The sequence below is a fragment of the Ranitomeya variabilis genome, chromosome 1, assembly GCF_051348905.1.
Source record: "Ranitomeya variabilis isolate aRanVar5 chromosome 1, aRanVar5.hap1, whole genome shotgun sequence".
Taxonomy (NCBI): domain Eukaryota; kingdom Metazoa; phylum Chordata; class Amphibia; order Anura; family Dendrobatidae; genus Ranitomeya; species Ranitomeya variabilis.
In genome coordinates, this window is record NC_135232.1 from 191,428,227 (window position 1) to 191,440,510 (window position 12,284).

The 12,284-nt window shown below is 43.5% G+C and overlaps 1 protein-coding gene across 3 annotated transcripts in view; it reads right to left on the reverse strand.

Annotated features, from left to right (window-relative positions):
- The window catches only part of C1H5orf63 (chromosome 1 C5orf63 homolog), a 205,269-nt gene that overhangs the window by 40,718 nt on the left and 152,267 nt on the right, over positions 1-12,284 (reverse strand). For 2 of the 3 annotated variants that reach the window (XM_077291405.1, XM_077291424.1), the window contains exon 4: positions 8,483-8,539. The exons of the other annotated variant lie outside the window; for it this stretch is intronic. In XM_077291405.1, coding sequence (XP_077147520.1) covers positions 8,483-8,539 — 57 coding nt within the window. The remainder of the gene's footprint in view (positions 1-8,482; positions 8,540-12,284) is intronic. 3 annotated transcript variants of the gene reach the window in all.

Genomic DNA, 12,284 nt, shown 5'->3' on the forward strand with positions numbered 1-12,284 from the left:
CTGCAGATTATGAGCTTTCAGCCACCCTGATGATGAACAAAGGAGATCACTGTGACATGGTCAGAAAAAAATTTGACATGTCGGCCTCTGAGATGATTCTGGCACCTCTGAAGCATCTCCCATACTGTTCGCAGTTCTCTTTATTTGGAAGATATTGCACGGACTTCTGGAAATCACATCCCCTGAAGGTACTGACTCTCCACAAGCCTTGCTGACTTGTGTCGGTAGTAACCCAGAAACATGGGGGAAGGATCCAACGCACCCCTCTTTGGAGGAGATTTCTTAGAGATGTCCACTAAGTCAGTAATGTCTTTACCTCTGTAGATATGACCATCTTTATGTCTAGACCTGATGGTTGCCTGTCCCAGGCAGCCAATATTGCTTTTTGCAAAATTCTCTAGTGGGCCTGGCCCCATAGCACACTTGGAATGCAGGATGTCATTAATCCCAATATTTTCATTGAAAGTCTGACACCCGCTTTTTTTCCTTGGAAGGATCGAACTTTGTCCCTGACCTTCTTCTAGTTTTATAGGGGGCAGAAAGGATGTTGGAAGGTAGGAGTCAAAAAGAACCCCAGAAACACCTTCCGTGTATGTGGCTCTAAATTGGATTTTTCCCAATTAATGAACCAACCCAGCTTTTTAAGGTAAGGATAGTTTCTGAGAAATGACGGTTAAGTAGTTGCACTGAGTTCGCCATCAAAAGGAGATCATTCAACTATGGGATGATGATTATCCCTTCCTTCCTTAGAAAGGCTACAAACTCTGTCATAAACTTTGTAAATATCCTAGGGACGGAGGACAGGCCAAACGGAAGGCACCAAAATTCAAAATGCTGGGTTATCCCCTGATGTACTAGAGCAAACCTCAGAAACTGCTGACAGGAAGGATGGATGGCCACATGGTAATATGCATTTTTAGATCCAAGGTGCACATCACCGAATCCTGTCCTATTATCGGGATAGTTGAGCTTGTTGTCTCCATTCTGAACCTTCCTGTACCTGACCGACTGGTTTAGAGGTTTAGGTTTATAATGGCACTTAATCCCCCCCAAGGTTTTTTCTTTAAATAGAGACTGGATTACTGGCCTTGGTAAACCCCTGAGTGACTGCTGCAGATGATATCAGATATCCCATTCGAGCCTTTGTAAGGAGATTGGAGATTAAGGGACAGGAGAAATCTTTTTGGATGGAGCTGAAGGATTCTATCTTGTAGCCTTCCCCTACAGCCTGAAGAATCCACTGGTTTTGCGTGATGATCTGTCATCCTTACAGAAAGAACCGAAGCCTCCCCCTCCTCCCATGGTGTCAAGGTCTCCCTGTGCTTGGACCTGAACTGAACAGGGCATCTCTACCCTTACCTCTCTTTGGGTAACTCCACCTTCCTGATTTCCATTTCCCTTTAAATTCTTGTCTGTGATGGATGGGACCTACGAGAGGAAGCGTATCGCCTTCCCTTTCCTCTGGAAACCCCTTTTTGCTGTCAGAAATGGTCCCTAGGATTTCATCTAACACTGGGTAGAACACATGTAACCCTGAAAATGGGATTGCACATAGCTTGCTTTTTGAATAGCAAGTTTTTAACCATATTGCCAGCCAAGCAAAGTTAGAAAGGACATTGTTCCTGGCTGCAAATCTTACTGATTTGGCCGATGTGTCCTCCATAAACCCCGTTGCCATTTTCAAGAACAGAATGGACTTTAGTACAATCTCTCTAGGAGTATTGGGTTTCAGTTGAGCAATCAATTCGATATTCCATAAACTCATAGACCTAGCCACCGCGGTGTCGGTATATTGCCCCTAATGATAGCGGCTGAGGCCTCCCAGGCCCTTTTTAGTAATTCCCCTTCTATCCATCTCTTCACGGCTACAGAAAGAGTGTTCAACGGGGATTGAAGTCTTTTTTGTCACTCTGGCAATTGGGAGGTCAATTTTGGGGATTTACTCCCAAACCTTAACCTCTTCTGATTCAAACGGGAGACGGGCTTTGAAATCTCTGGTGATAACAAGCCTGTTTTTCTGCATCTTCCCACTCTTCTATTATCATGGCTTTGATATGTTTGTTAATTGGAAAGATTCTGTTCCTTTAAGTCCTCAGCCCTTAAAATATCTAATCTTGTATTGAGTGAACCACCTGCGACTCCTCAATCTTCATAGTGCACCATACTGCACGTAATAGCTCAAAAGCTCATCAGTGTCCTCAGGTGAGAAATAGTACTTTTTCCTTTCCTCTGGGGAATCTGAGGTGTATCCTCTTCACTCTTCAGATCCTCGTCACAATAAGGCTGGAGTCACACTCAGCGTAAGACAATACGGTCTGTTTTTTACGGCCGTAATACGGCCGTAATACGGAGAAATGTTCCCAAAATAGTGATCCGTAGGCAGGGTGTGTCAGCGTATTTTGCGTATGGCATCCTCCGTATGTAATCCGTATGGCATCCGTACTGCGATATTTTCTCGCAGGCTTGCAAAACCGACATCTAATGGATTTATGTGCTCAAATGTTCGGGAAAACATATATACAGTATATACAGTGCCTAAAAGTAGTATTCAACCCCCTGCAGATTTAGCAGGTTTAATAAGATGCAAATAAGTTAGAGCCTTCAAACAAGAGCAGGATTTATTAACAGATGCATAAATCTTACAAACCAAAAAGTTTTCTTGCTCAGTTAAATTTTTATAAATTTTAAACATAAAAGTGTGGGTCAATTATTATTCAACCCCTAGGTTTAATATTTTGTGGAATTACCTTTGTTTGCAATTACAGCTAATAATCATCTTTTATAAGACCTGATCAGGCCGGCACAGGTCTCTGGAGTTATCTTGACCCACTCCTCCATGCAGATCTTCTCCAAGTTATCTAGGTTCTTTGGGTGTCTCATGTGGACTTTAATCTTGAGCTCCTTCCACAAGTTTTCAATTGGGTTAAGGTCAGGAGACTGACTAGGCCACTGCAACACCTTGATTTTTTGCCTCTTGAACCAGGCCTTGGTTTTCTTGGCTGTGTGATTTGGGTCGTTGTCTTGTTGGAAGATGAAATGACGACCCATCTTAAGATCCTTGATGGAGGAGCGGAGGTTCTTGGCCAAAATCTCCAGGTAGGCCGTGCTATCCATCTTCCCATGGATGCGGACCAGATGGCCAGGCCCCTTGGCTGAGAAACAGCCCCACAGCATGATGCTGCCACCACCATGCTTGACTGTAGGGATGGTATTCTTGGGGTCGTATGCAGTGCCATCCAGTCTCCAGACGTCACGTGTGTGGTTGGCACCAAAGATCTCAATCTTGGTCTCATCAGACCAGAGAACCTTGAACCAGTCAGTCTCAGAGTCCTCCAAGTGATCATGAGCAAACTGTAGACGAGCCTTGACATGACGCTTTGAAAGTAAAGGTACCTTACGGGCTCGTCTGGAACGGAGACCATTGCGGTGGAGTACGTTACTTATGGTATTGACTGAAACCAATGTCCCCACTGCCATGAGATCTTCCCGGAGCTCCTTCCTTGTTGTCCTTGGGTTAGCCTTGACTCTTCGGACAAGCCTGGCCTCGGCACGGGAGGAAACTTTCAAAGGCTGTCCAGGCCGTGGAAGGCTAACAGTAGTTCCATAAGCCTTCCACTTCCGGATGATGCTCCCAACAGTGGAGACAGGTAGGCCCAACTCCTTGGAAAGGGTTTTGTACCCCTTGCCAGCCTTGTGACCCTCCACGATCTTGTCTCTGATGGCCTTGGAATGCTCTTTTGTCTTTCCCATGTTGACCATGTTTGAGTGCTGTTCACAAGTTTGGGGAGGGTCTTAAATAGTCAGAAAAGGCTGGAAAAAGAGATAATTAATCCAAACATGTGAAGCTCATTGTTCTTTGTGTACTTAATACTTTAGGGGAACCAAACAGAATTCTGGTGAGTTGAGGGGTTGAATAATAAATGACCCTCTGAAAAAACTTTTCCCAATTTAAAAAAAAAATAAACAAAGAAATAACATTCTTTTTTGCTGCAGTGCATTTCACACTTCCAGGCTGATCTACAGTCCAAATGTCACAATGCCAAGTTAATTCCAAATGTGTAAACCTGCTAAATCTGCAGGGGGTTGAATACTACTTGTAGGCACTGTATATATATGTCATTGACACATATATATATATTCTGTATTTATGTTTAATTCAGCGCGAGATATGTGAAAAGCCGGTAATTCAATTGCCAGCTTCTCATTTCTCCTTCACAAACCCGACAGGATATGAGACATGGTTTACATACAAAGAGAAAAGCCAAAGAGAACAATGAAGCACCAAGAGAACCAAATAATCATAGAAAATCTTTATTATTAAAAAAGAAGTAACGGGTAATTATAAAACCAGAGAATGACAGGAACACATCACAGAAAGGGTGGCAGGGTGGACACCATTAGATAAACACATGTAAGTGAGTAGATGTTAATAAACATGAACAGGCATACACATGTAACCATGGGAAAATCAAGACTAAAGTGTATATCAATAAATCATTACACCGTGTACCAAGTCAGATATGCCCACAAATCATAGGCACAAAATGCCAATTAGTAAACAGAGTGCGCAGCCATGACAAACAAAAAAGTATCACAGTTTACCTGTAGTGCCACGATGCCACCCACCCCAACGCGCGTTTCGGCGCTGTGCCTTCTTCCGGGGGTATGGCATTATGGGAGAAATGTGCTTTTTATAGTAAGAGTGGCCAATCAGAAAGTAAACCCAGCGCCGTGTATCGGCGCATGCGCAGTCGGATCGTATCCTGCAGCCGGAGCAACGCCAGCGGAGTCAAGGCGAGGAAGCGGAAGCACCACCAGTCCCCGCCCACGTGGATAACGTGAGCGGAGAAGATGGCGCGACCCACAGCCAAGCCATGAAGACACCGCCAGAGTTGCCCAGCAACGGGGCGCCGGCGCGCATGCGCACAGAAGCTGGTGAGTGGCCACAAGAGAAAGCGTCTAATCGGTCAATTTCCAAACAAAAAAGGCAGAAAACAAGGTATGGGCAGAATGCGGTCCAGGGCACGAACATATCCACTCAAAGAAGAATCGCAGGATACGATCCGACTGCGCATGCGCCGATACACGGCGCTGGGTTTACTTTCTGATTGGCCACTCTTACTATAAAAAGCACATTTCTCCCATAATGCCAACGCGCGTTGGGGTGGGTGGCATCGTGGCACTACAGGTAAACTGTGATACTTTTTGGTTTGTCATGGCTGCGCACTCTGTTTACTAATTGGCATTTTGTGCCTATGATTTGTGGGCATATCTGACTTGGTACACGGTGTAATGATTTATTGATATACACTTTAGTCTTGATTTGCCCATGGTTACATGTGTATGCCTGTTCATGTTTATTAACATCTACTCACTTACATGTGTTTATCTAATGGTGTCCACCCTGCCACCCTTTCTGTGATGTGTTCCTGTCATTCTCTGGTTTTATAATTACCCGTTACTTCTTTTTTAATAATAAAGATTTTCTATGATTATTTGGTTCTCTTGGTGCTTCATTGTTCTCTTTGGCTTTTCTCATGATTATATGCACTGAACCACCATTTATCCTGGCACCCCTATAACATATTGATGTGGGTGTAAATTGTTGGTTTGGAATTTATGATATGGTTTACATACAGTAAACCATCTCATATCCCCTTTTTTTTGCATATTCCACACTACTAATGTTAGTAGTGTGTATGTGCAAAATTTGGGCGCTGTAGCTGCTAAATTAAAGGGTTAAATGGCGGAAAAAATTGGCGTGGGCTCCCGTGCAATTTTCTCAGGCCAGAGTGGTAAAGCCAGTGACTGAGGGCAGATATTAATAGCCTAGAGAGGGTCCATGGTTATTGGCCCCCCCTGGCTACAAACATCTGCCCCCAGCCACCCCAGAAAAGGCACATCTGGAAAATGCGCCTATTCTGGCACTTGGCCACTCTCTTCCCACTCCCGTGTAGCGGTGGGATATGGGGTAATGAAGGGTTAATGCCACCTTGCTATTGTAAGGTGACATTAAGCCAGATTAATAATGGAGAGGCGTCAATTATGACACCTATCCATTATTAATCCAATTGTCTGAAAGGGTTAAAAAACACACACACATTATTAAAAATTATTTTAATGAAATAAACACACAGGTTGTTTTAGTGTTTTATTGCTCTCTCAATCCATCTGAAGACCCTCGCTTGGCAAAATAATAAACCCACAATATACATACCCTCTGATGACCTGTCACGTCCCACGAAGTAAATCCATCTGAAGGGGTTAAATCATCAGGAGCTGTGCTAATGCACTCGCTCGTGTCTGTAATCCCCGGGTGATGAAAGGAAAGCTGAGTGATCTGTACTTACATTGAGTTGCGGTGAGGCGCCCTCTGGTGGATGAACTCATATGAACTCGAGCGTGGGAACTTTTCCAAGGCTCCAGTTCATGATAACATCCACCAGAACCCTTTATTTTAGCAGCTACAGCGCCCAAATTTTGCACATACACACTACTAACATTAGTAGTGTGGAATATGCAAAAAAAAAGGGGATATGAGATGGTTTACTGTATGTAAACCATGTCTCATATCATGTCGGGTTTGGGAAGGAGAAATGAGAAGCCGGCAATTGAATTACCGGCTTTTCACTAACACCGCTGCGTATTTCTCGCAAGTCACACTGCTGGTCCGTGTGGAATCCGTATTTTTCTCGCACCCATAGACTTTCATTGGCTTTTTTTGCGCAATACGCTGACAAACGCAGCATGCTGCGATTTTGTACGGCCGTAGAAAGCCGTATAATACTGAACCGTAATATACGGCTGATAGGACCAGACCCATTGAGAATAATTGTGCCGTTTGTTTGGCGAGTTTTACGGACGTATTTTCTGCGCTCTTACGTCCGTAAAACTCGCTAGTGTGACTCTAGCCTAATAGGAACATTCTTCCTCTTCTGATGACACCTCCATTTCCCATCTGGCTCTTATGATGGGGCATGCCCTGTATTGTCTTGGGGGGGACTAGGCTAGAGATTGTGCTTTGTGCTTCTTCCCTAACCATGGATCTTATGTCAGCAATAAATAAGGTCTGCTCCTCCTTTAGGATTTTCATGATACACTACACAGCTGTTTCTTAAGTGTTTCTGATAGTTTAGTATTACATCTTGCACTTCTTCTGGTTCTCTTCCTGGAGGAAAAAAACAAACTCTATAGGGCTGCTCTATCTTAAAGTTAAACAAGGCTAAGGGTTCTTGAGCTTACTTAAAGGAAACCTGTTAGCAGGATTGTGCTGAGTATTCTTCAGACAGTGTCAGGTTGGCGCTGTTATAGTCATCTATATGGCTTATGACAGGTCACTGATCCCTCAGTTACCTGCCTATTTTACATACTGAATATAATATGTTTTGAAAAAAAAAATCATATTCAGCAGGCAGGTGGCTGCACTGTAGCATGACCGCTTCTATAATACCCATTTTATTTCGTGATATAAATTTATTCAGAAAAAAAAATCTCTCTCAAAATGGTGCCAGCGGCACCTGTGCAGTAGCATTTATCAGCGATCCTATAGATGCTACTGCACAGGTGCCACTGGCACCATCTTGGTGGACCTTTGTTTTTTTACTCAAGCAAAAAGGCGCCTGCAGCTCATGAGCAGTAGCATCGGATAGCTGATAGATGCTACTGCGCAAGCATAGCAGGCGCCATTTTGAGAAATATATATTTTTTCTGAATAAATTTATATCACTAAATAAAATAATTAAATGGACATTATACATGCGGGGATGAGCTCGTTCCAGGTAATCCTTGGCATCTCTGCTTCAGTCCTAGGGACTGGAAAAACAGTGGGTAAGGTGGAGGGGGGGAGGGGTTTAACCCCTCATGTGTTTCCTTTCCCTAAAGGATGAGAAGGACTGTCTCCTGGTGTGCTGTCATGAAAGGCGCCCTGGAAATATTGTTAGCAGAATTCTCCCATCACCTACTCTAGAAAAGGGTGCAGGTTTTTAATACTCTGCTTTTTCCCTGTCTAATCACGGGAAGGCAATCAGAGGTGTGCTATCATGGAGCTGACATCAAATAAATGGAATTAATTACTAGATATCTTAGACTTGATGTGCCTGGTGTACTTACTTTGAAAATCAATGTCAGAGTCTCTTTATAAATATGATATTGGGATGTGTATTTTATGAGTCTAACTACAGAATGAAATAGCTCATGAATCAATGTATTCAGTATCTGTTCACCCCTCCATCCTGAGCAGTGTGAGATCTCAGCAGCAGGAGAGACACTAAGGAGCTGTTTGGGTGAATATGGAGTTAGAACTTTCATAGAGGATGATACAGCCATTCAGACAAAGCAAGTACACCTGCATTGTGATGTAAAATATATGGTATATGCATGTAGTTCGTATTGTGATCTGTTACGAGATCCATTTTCTTATTATAGAAAAATAGTTATCCTTCAATTACGGTATGTGCAAAAAAAAGACATGATCAGACTTTACCCTATCCATAAATGGTAGAAGAACTTCTTTGGCTTCATCACACAGCGGACATGGATTCTACAAATGAGAAACATTTAAAACACAGTTTTAGTTTATAATTAAACACAAAGTTCCGCTGGCTCTAGTCAAATATTAAAGTGCTTTGTAAAAATAATGACTGCAGTGTCCATCGAATACTTTTAATGACAGTGTTATAAGTGGTTTAGGCTATGTTGTGAGAAAAAACTTTTCTGCTGTTTTAAGAGTAGTTTCCAATAATTCCGAGCAGAGGTGTATCTAGCCTTTCCTGCACCCGGGGCAAAGGATCAGTTTGGCACCCCCCCCCCCCCAAACCTCCCCCAATTTGAATCTTAACTCTATTGAAACTGTATGACCAAGCCAAGGTACATTCCTGAATCCCCATAATGTTAAAATAGATATCAATAAAAGTAAAATTAATTGAGACATCAGTAGGTTAAGTGTTTTTGAATATCCATATTGAATTAGGAGCCCCATATAATGCTCCATACAGTTCATTATGGCCCCATAAGATGCTCCATAGACACATTTGCCCAATATAGTGCTGCAGAAACGTTGATTATGGCCCCATAAGATGCTCCATAGAGACATTTGCCCAATATAGTGCTGCAGAAACGTTGATTATGGCCCCATAAGATGCTCCATAGACACATTTGCCCAATATAGTGCTGCAGAAACGTTGATTATGGCCCCATAAGATGCTCCATAGAGACATTTGCCCCATATAGTGCTGCACAAACGTTAATTATGGCCCCATAAGATGCTCCTTACAGACACTTGCCCCATATAATGCTGCACAAACGTTGATTATGGCCCCATACAGACACTTGCCCCAAATAGTGCTGCACAAACGTTAACTATGGCCCCATAAGATGCTCCATATAGACATTTGCCCCATATAGTGCTGCACAAACGTTGATTATGGCTCCATACAGACACTTGCCCCATATAGTGCTGCACAAACGTTGATTATGGCCCCATAGGATGCTCCATACAGACACTTGCCCCATATAGTGCTGCATAAACGTTAATTATGGCCCCATAGGATGCTCCATACAGACACTTGCCCCATATAGTGCTGCACAAACGTTGATTATGGCTCCATACAGACACTTGCCCCTGTATACATCAGACTTTCAGTATAAATCTGATCTTTGCCACCTTCAAAAATTTTCGGATGACTCCGTGGTTGTGGGATGTATTAGGGGAGATCGGGGGGATGAGGAATATAGAAGGGTGGTGTCGAATTTCGTGGATTGGTGCAATGGTAACTATCTACAACTAAATGTTAAGAAAACCAAGGAGTTGGTGGCCAACTATAGCAGGATTAAGTTGGAATGCTTACCGATCACTATTGCTGGTCAGGAGGTAGAGCAGGTGGAGAGTTATAAATATTTGGGGATCCATTTGGACAGCAAACTGGACTGGAGATGCCACTCAGAGACTGTCTACAAGAAGGGGATGAGCAGATTGTATTTCCTAAGGAAACTGAGGTCTTTTAATGTGTGCAGCAAAATGTTAGAAATGTTCTACCAGTCTGTGGTGGCAAGTGCCATCTTTTTTGCAATCATATGCTGGGGTAATAGTGTGCGGGCCTCTGATGCTAATAAGCTGAATAAGCTTATCAAAAAGGCAAGTTCTGCTGTGGGCTGCAATCTGGACTCTCTTGAGGAGGTAGTGGAGAGAAGAACTCTGAAAAAGTGTATGGCAATTATGAACAATAATGCACATCCACTATATGAGCTATTCATGAGACAGAAGAGCACCTTCAGTACCCGGCTAATACTTCTGAGGTGTAAGAAGGAAAAATATAGGAAATCGTTTGTGCCAACTGCTATGGGGATGTACAACAATAACATTAGGGTTAAATCATAAAGGGGATTGTCTACTTTATTTCTTCTACTTTTCAGTTCACCCGCTGTGTATGTCCTATTCTAATGTATAATGTCCTTCTGTCAACAAACTGTCATGTCAATTAAGTAATTCATTTTATGATTCTTATGATGTAAGTTGTGCTGCTGTGATACCATAATTTCCCACGGGATCAATAAAGTGTATCGTATCGTATAGTGCCGCACAAACGTTATGGCCCCATAAGATGCTCCATACATACACTTGCACCATATAGTGCTGCACAAATGCTGATTATGGCCCCATACAGACACTTGCCCCATATAGTGCTGCACAAAAGCTGATTATGGCCCCATACAGACACTTGCCCCATATAGTGCTGCACAAACATTATGGCCCCATAGATGCTCCATACAGACACTTGCCCCATTATAGTGCTGCACAAACGTTATGGCCCCAGACAGACACTTGCCCCATTATAGTGCTGCACAAATGTTATGGCCCCATACAGACACTTGCCCCATTTGCTGTTGCTGCGATTAAAAAAAAAAAATCACATACTCACCTCTCTGTCGCTCAGGCCCCTGGCACTTTCAATATTCACCGCTCCTCGTTCCAGCAGCCGCTCCATCTTCAGCGTCTTCTGCACTAACGTTCAGGTAGAGGGCACGCACTATCCACATCACCGCACCCTCTGACCTGAGCGTCACTGCAGAAGACGCTGAAGATGGAGCGGCGCCAGGAACGAGGAGCAGGTGAATATCGCGCAGCGCTCCCCTCCCCGTTCTACTCACCTGCTCCTGGCGCTGTGCAGTCCCTGCTTCCCCAGCAGCTTCTTCCTGTACTGAGCGGTCACCGTTACCGCTCATTACAGCAATGAATATGCGGCTCCACACCTATGGGAGGTGGAGCCGCATATTCATTACTGTAATGAGCGGTACCATGTGACCGCTCAGTACAGGAAGAAGCTGGGGCGCCGGGGAGCCAGGGACCTGCAGGGACCGCGCCAGGAGCAGGTGAGTATTATTAGACAGCCCCCGCTCCCCCTCCTCTGCCGACCCCTGGGTATGACTCGACAAGTAGCCTCCTCGAACCGCCGCATCATCAGGCGGCCCGCTGGCGCTCCCCTGTCGGCTGCGCCCGGGGCACATGCCCCGGCTGCCCCCCCTGGATACGCCACTGATTCCAAGGAATATGCAGATCTAACAAGCACCACAAATTACCATAATCTAAGTACACCAGTGTTTGATTACTCCTATAATCTAGCTCAGTATGACAGTCAGGGTAAATCCAGGACACCCATCTCAAAAGAATTGTGAGAAGACCCTAATACACACATAGGTATAGATATATTGGTTTATATTGAAAAGTAATATTTTAATCAATATTTCACTGAACACAAGAACAATTTCCAAAATTGTAAGGCAAGGGGCAATTTTGGAGCAAAAATTTGGCTGGAATAGATTGTGGGCACCATGTTGCATTTGCAAAGCCCTTGAAATGCCAAAACAGCAGAAACCCCTCACAAGTGACCCCATTTAGAAAACTACACCCTTCAAGGAATTAATTTAGGGGTATAGTGACAAATCTGGACACGGTTGCTGCAAAAAAGATAAGCAACCCCATTCCACAGTCTAAATCCCTCAGGAAATTGATAAAGGAACATAAATAGATAGCGGTTTTATTTGTAGTTTTTTATGTAAGATGTGTTGAGTACAAAAGGCTACAATAAAGTGGTGTAATAGCAGTGTAAATCAGAATAAAAATTCATGTATGTGTGGTAGACTTTGAATGTATAGGCAAGGTTAGTCTGGGTTCCCATACTAATAAATGGTGTCCTTCCTTATTCCTCTTTTGAAACAGACTCTGCACTTTTTTTTGCTAAAAGGAATGTGATAGCACATAAGCATTATAAAGTGCTATCCATACAAAG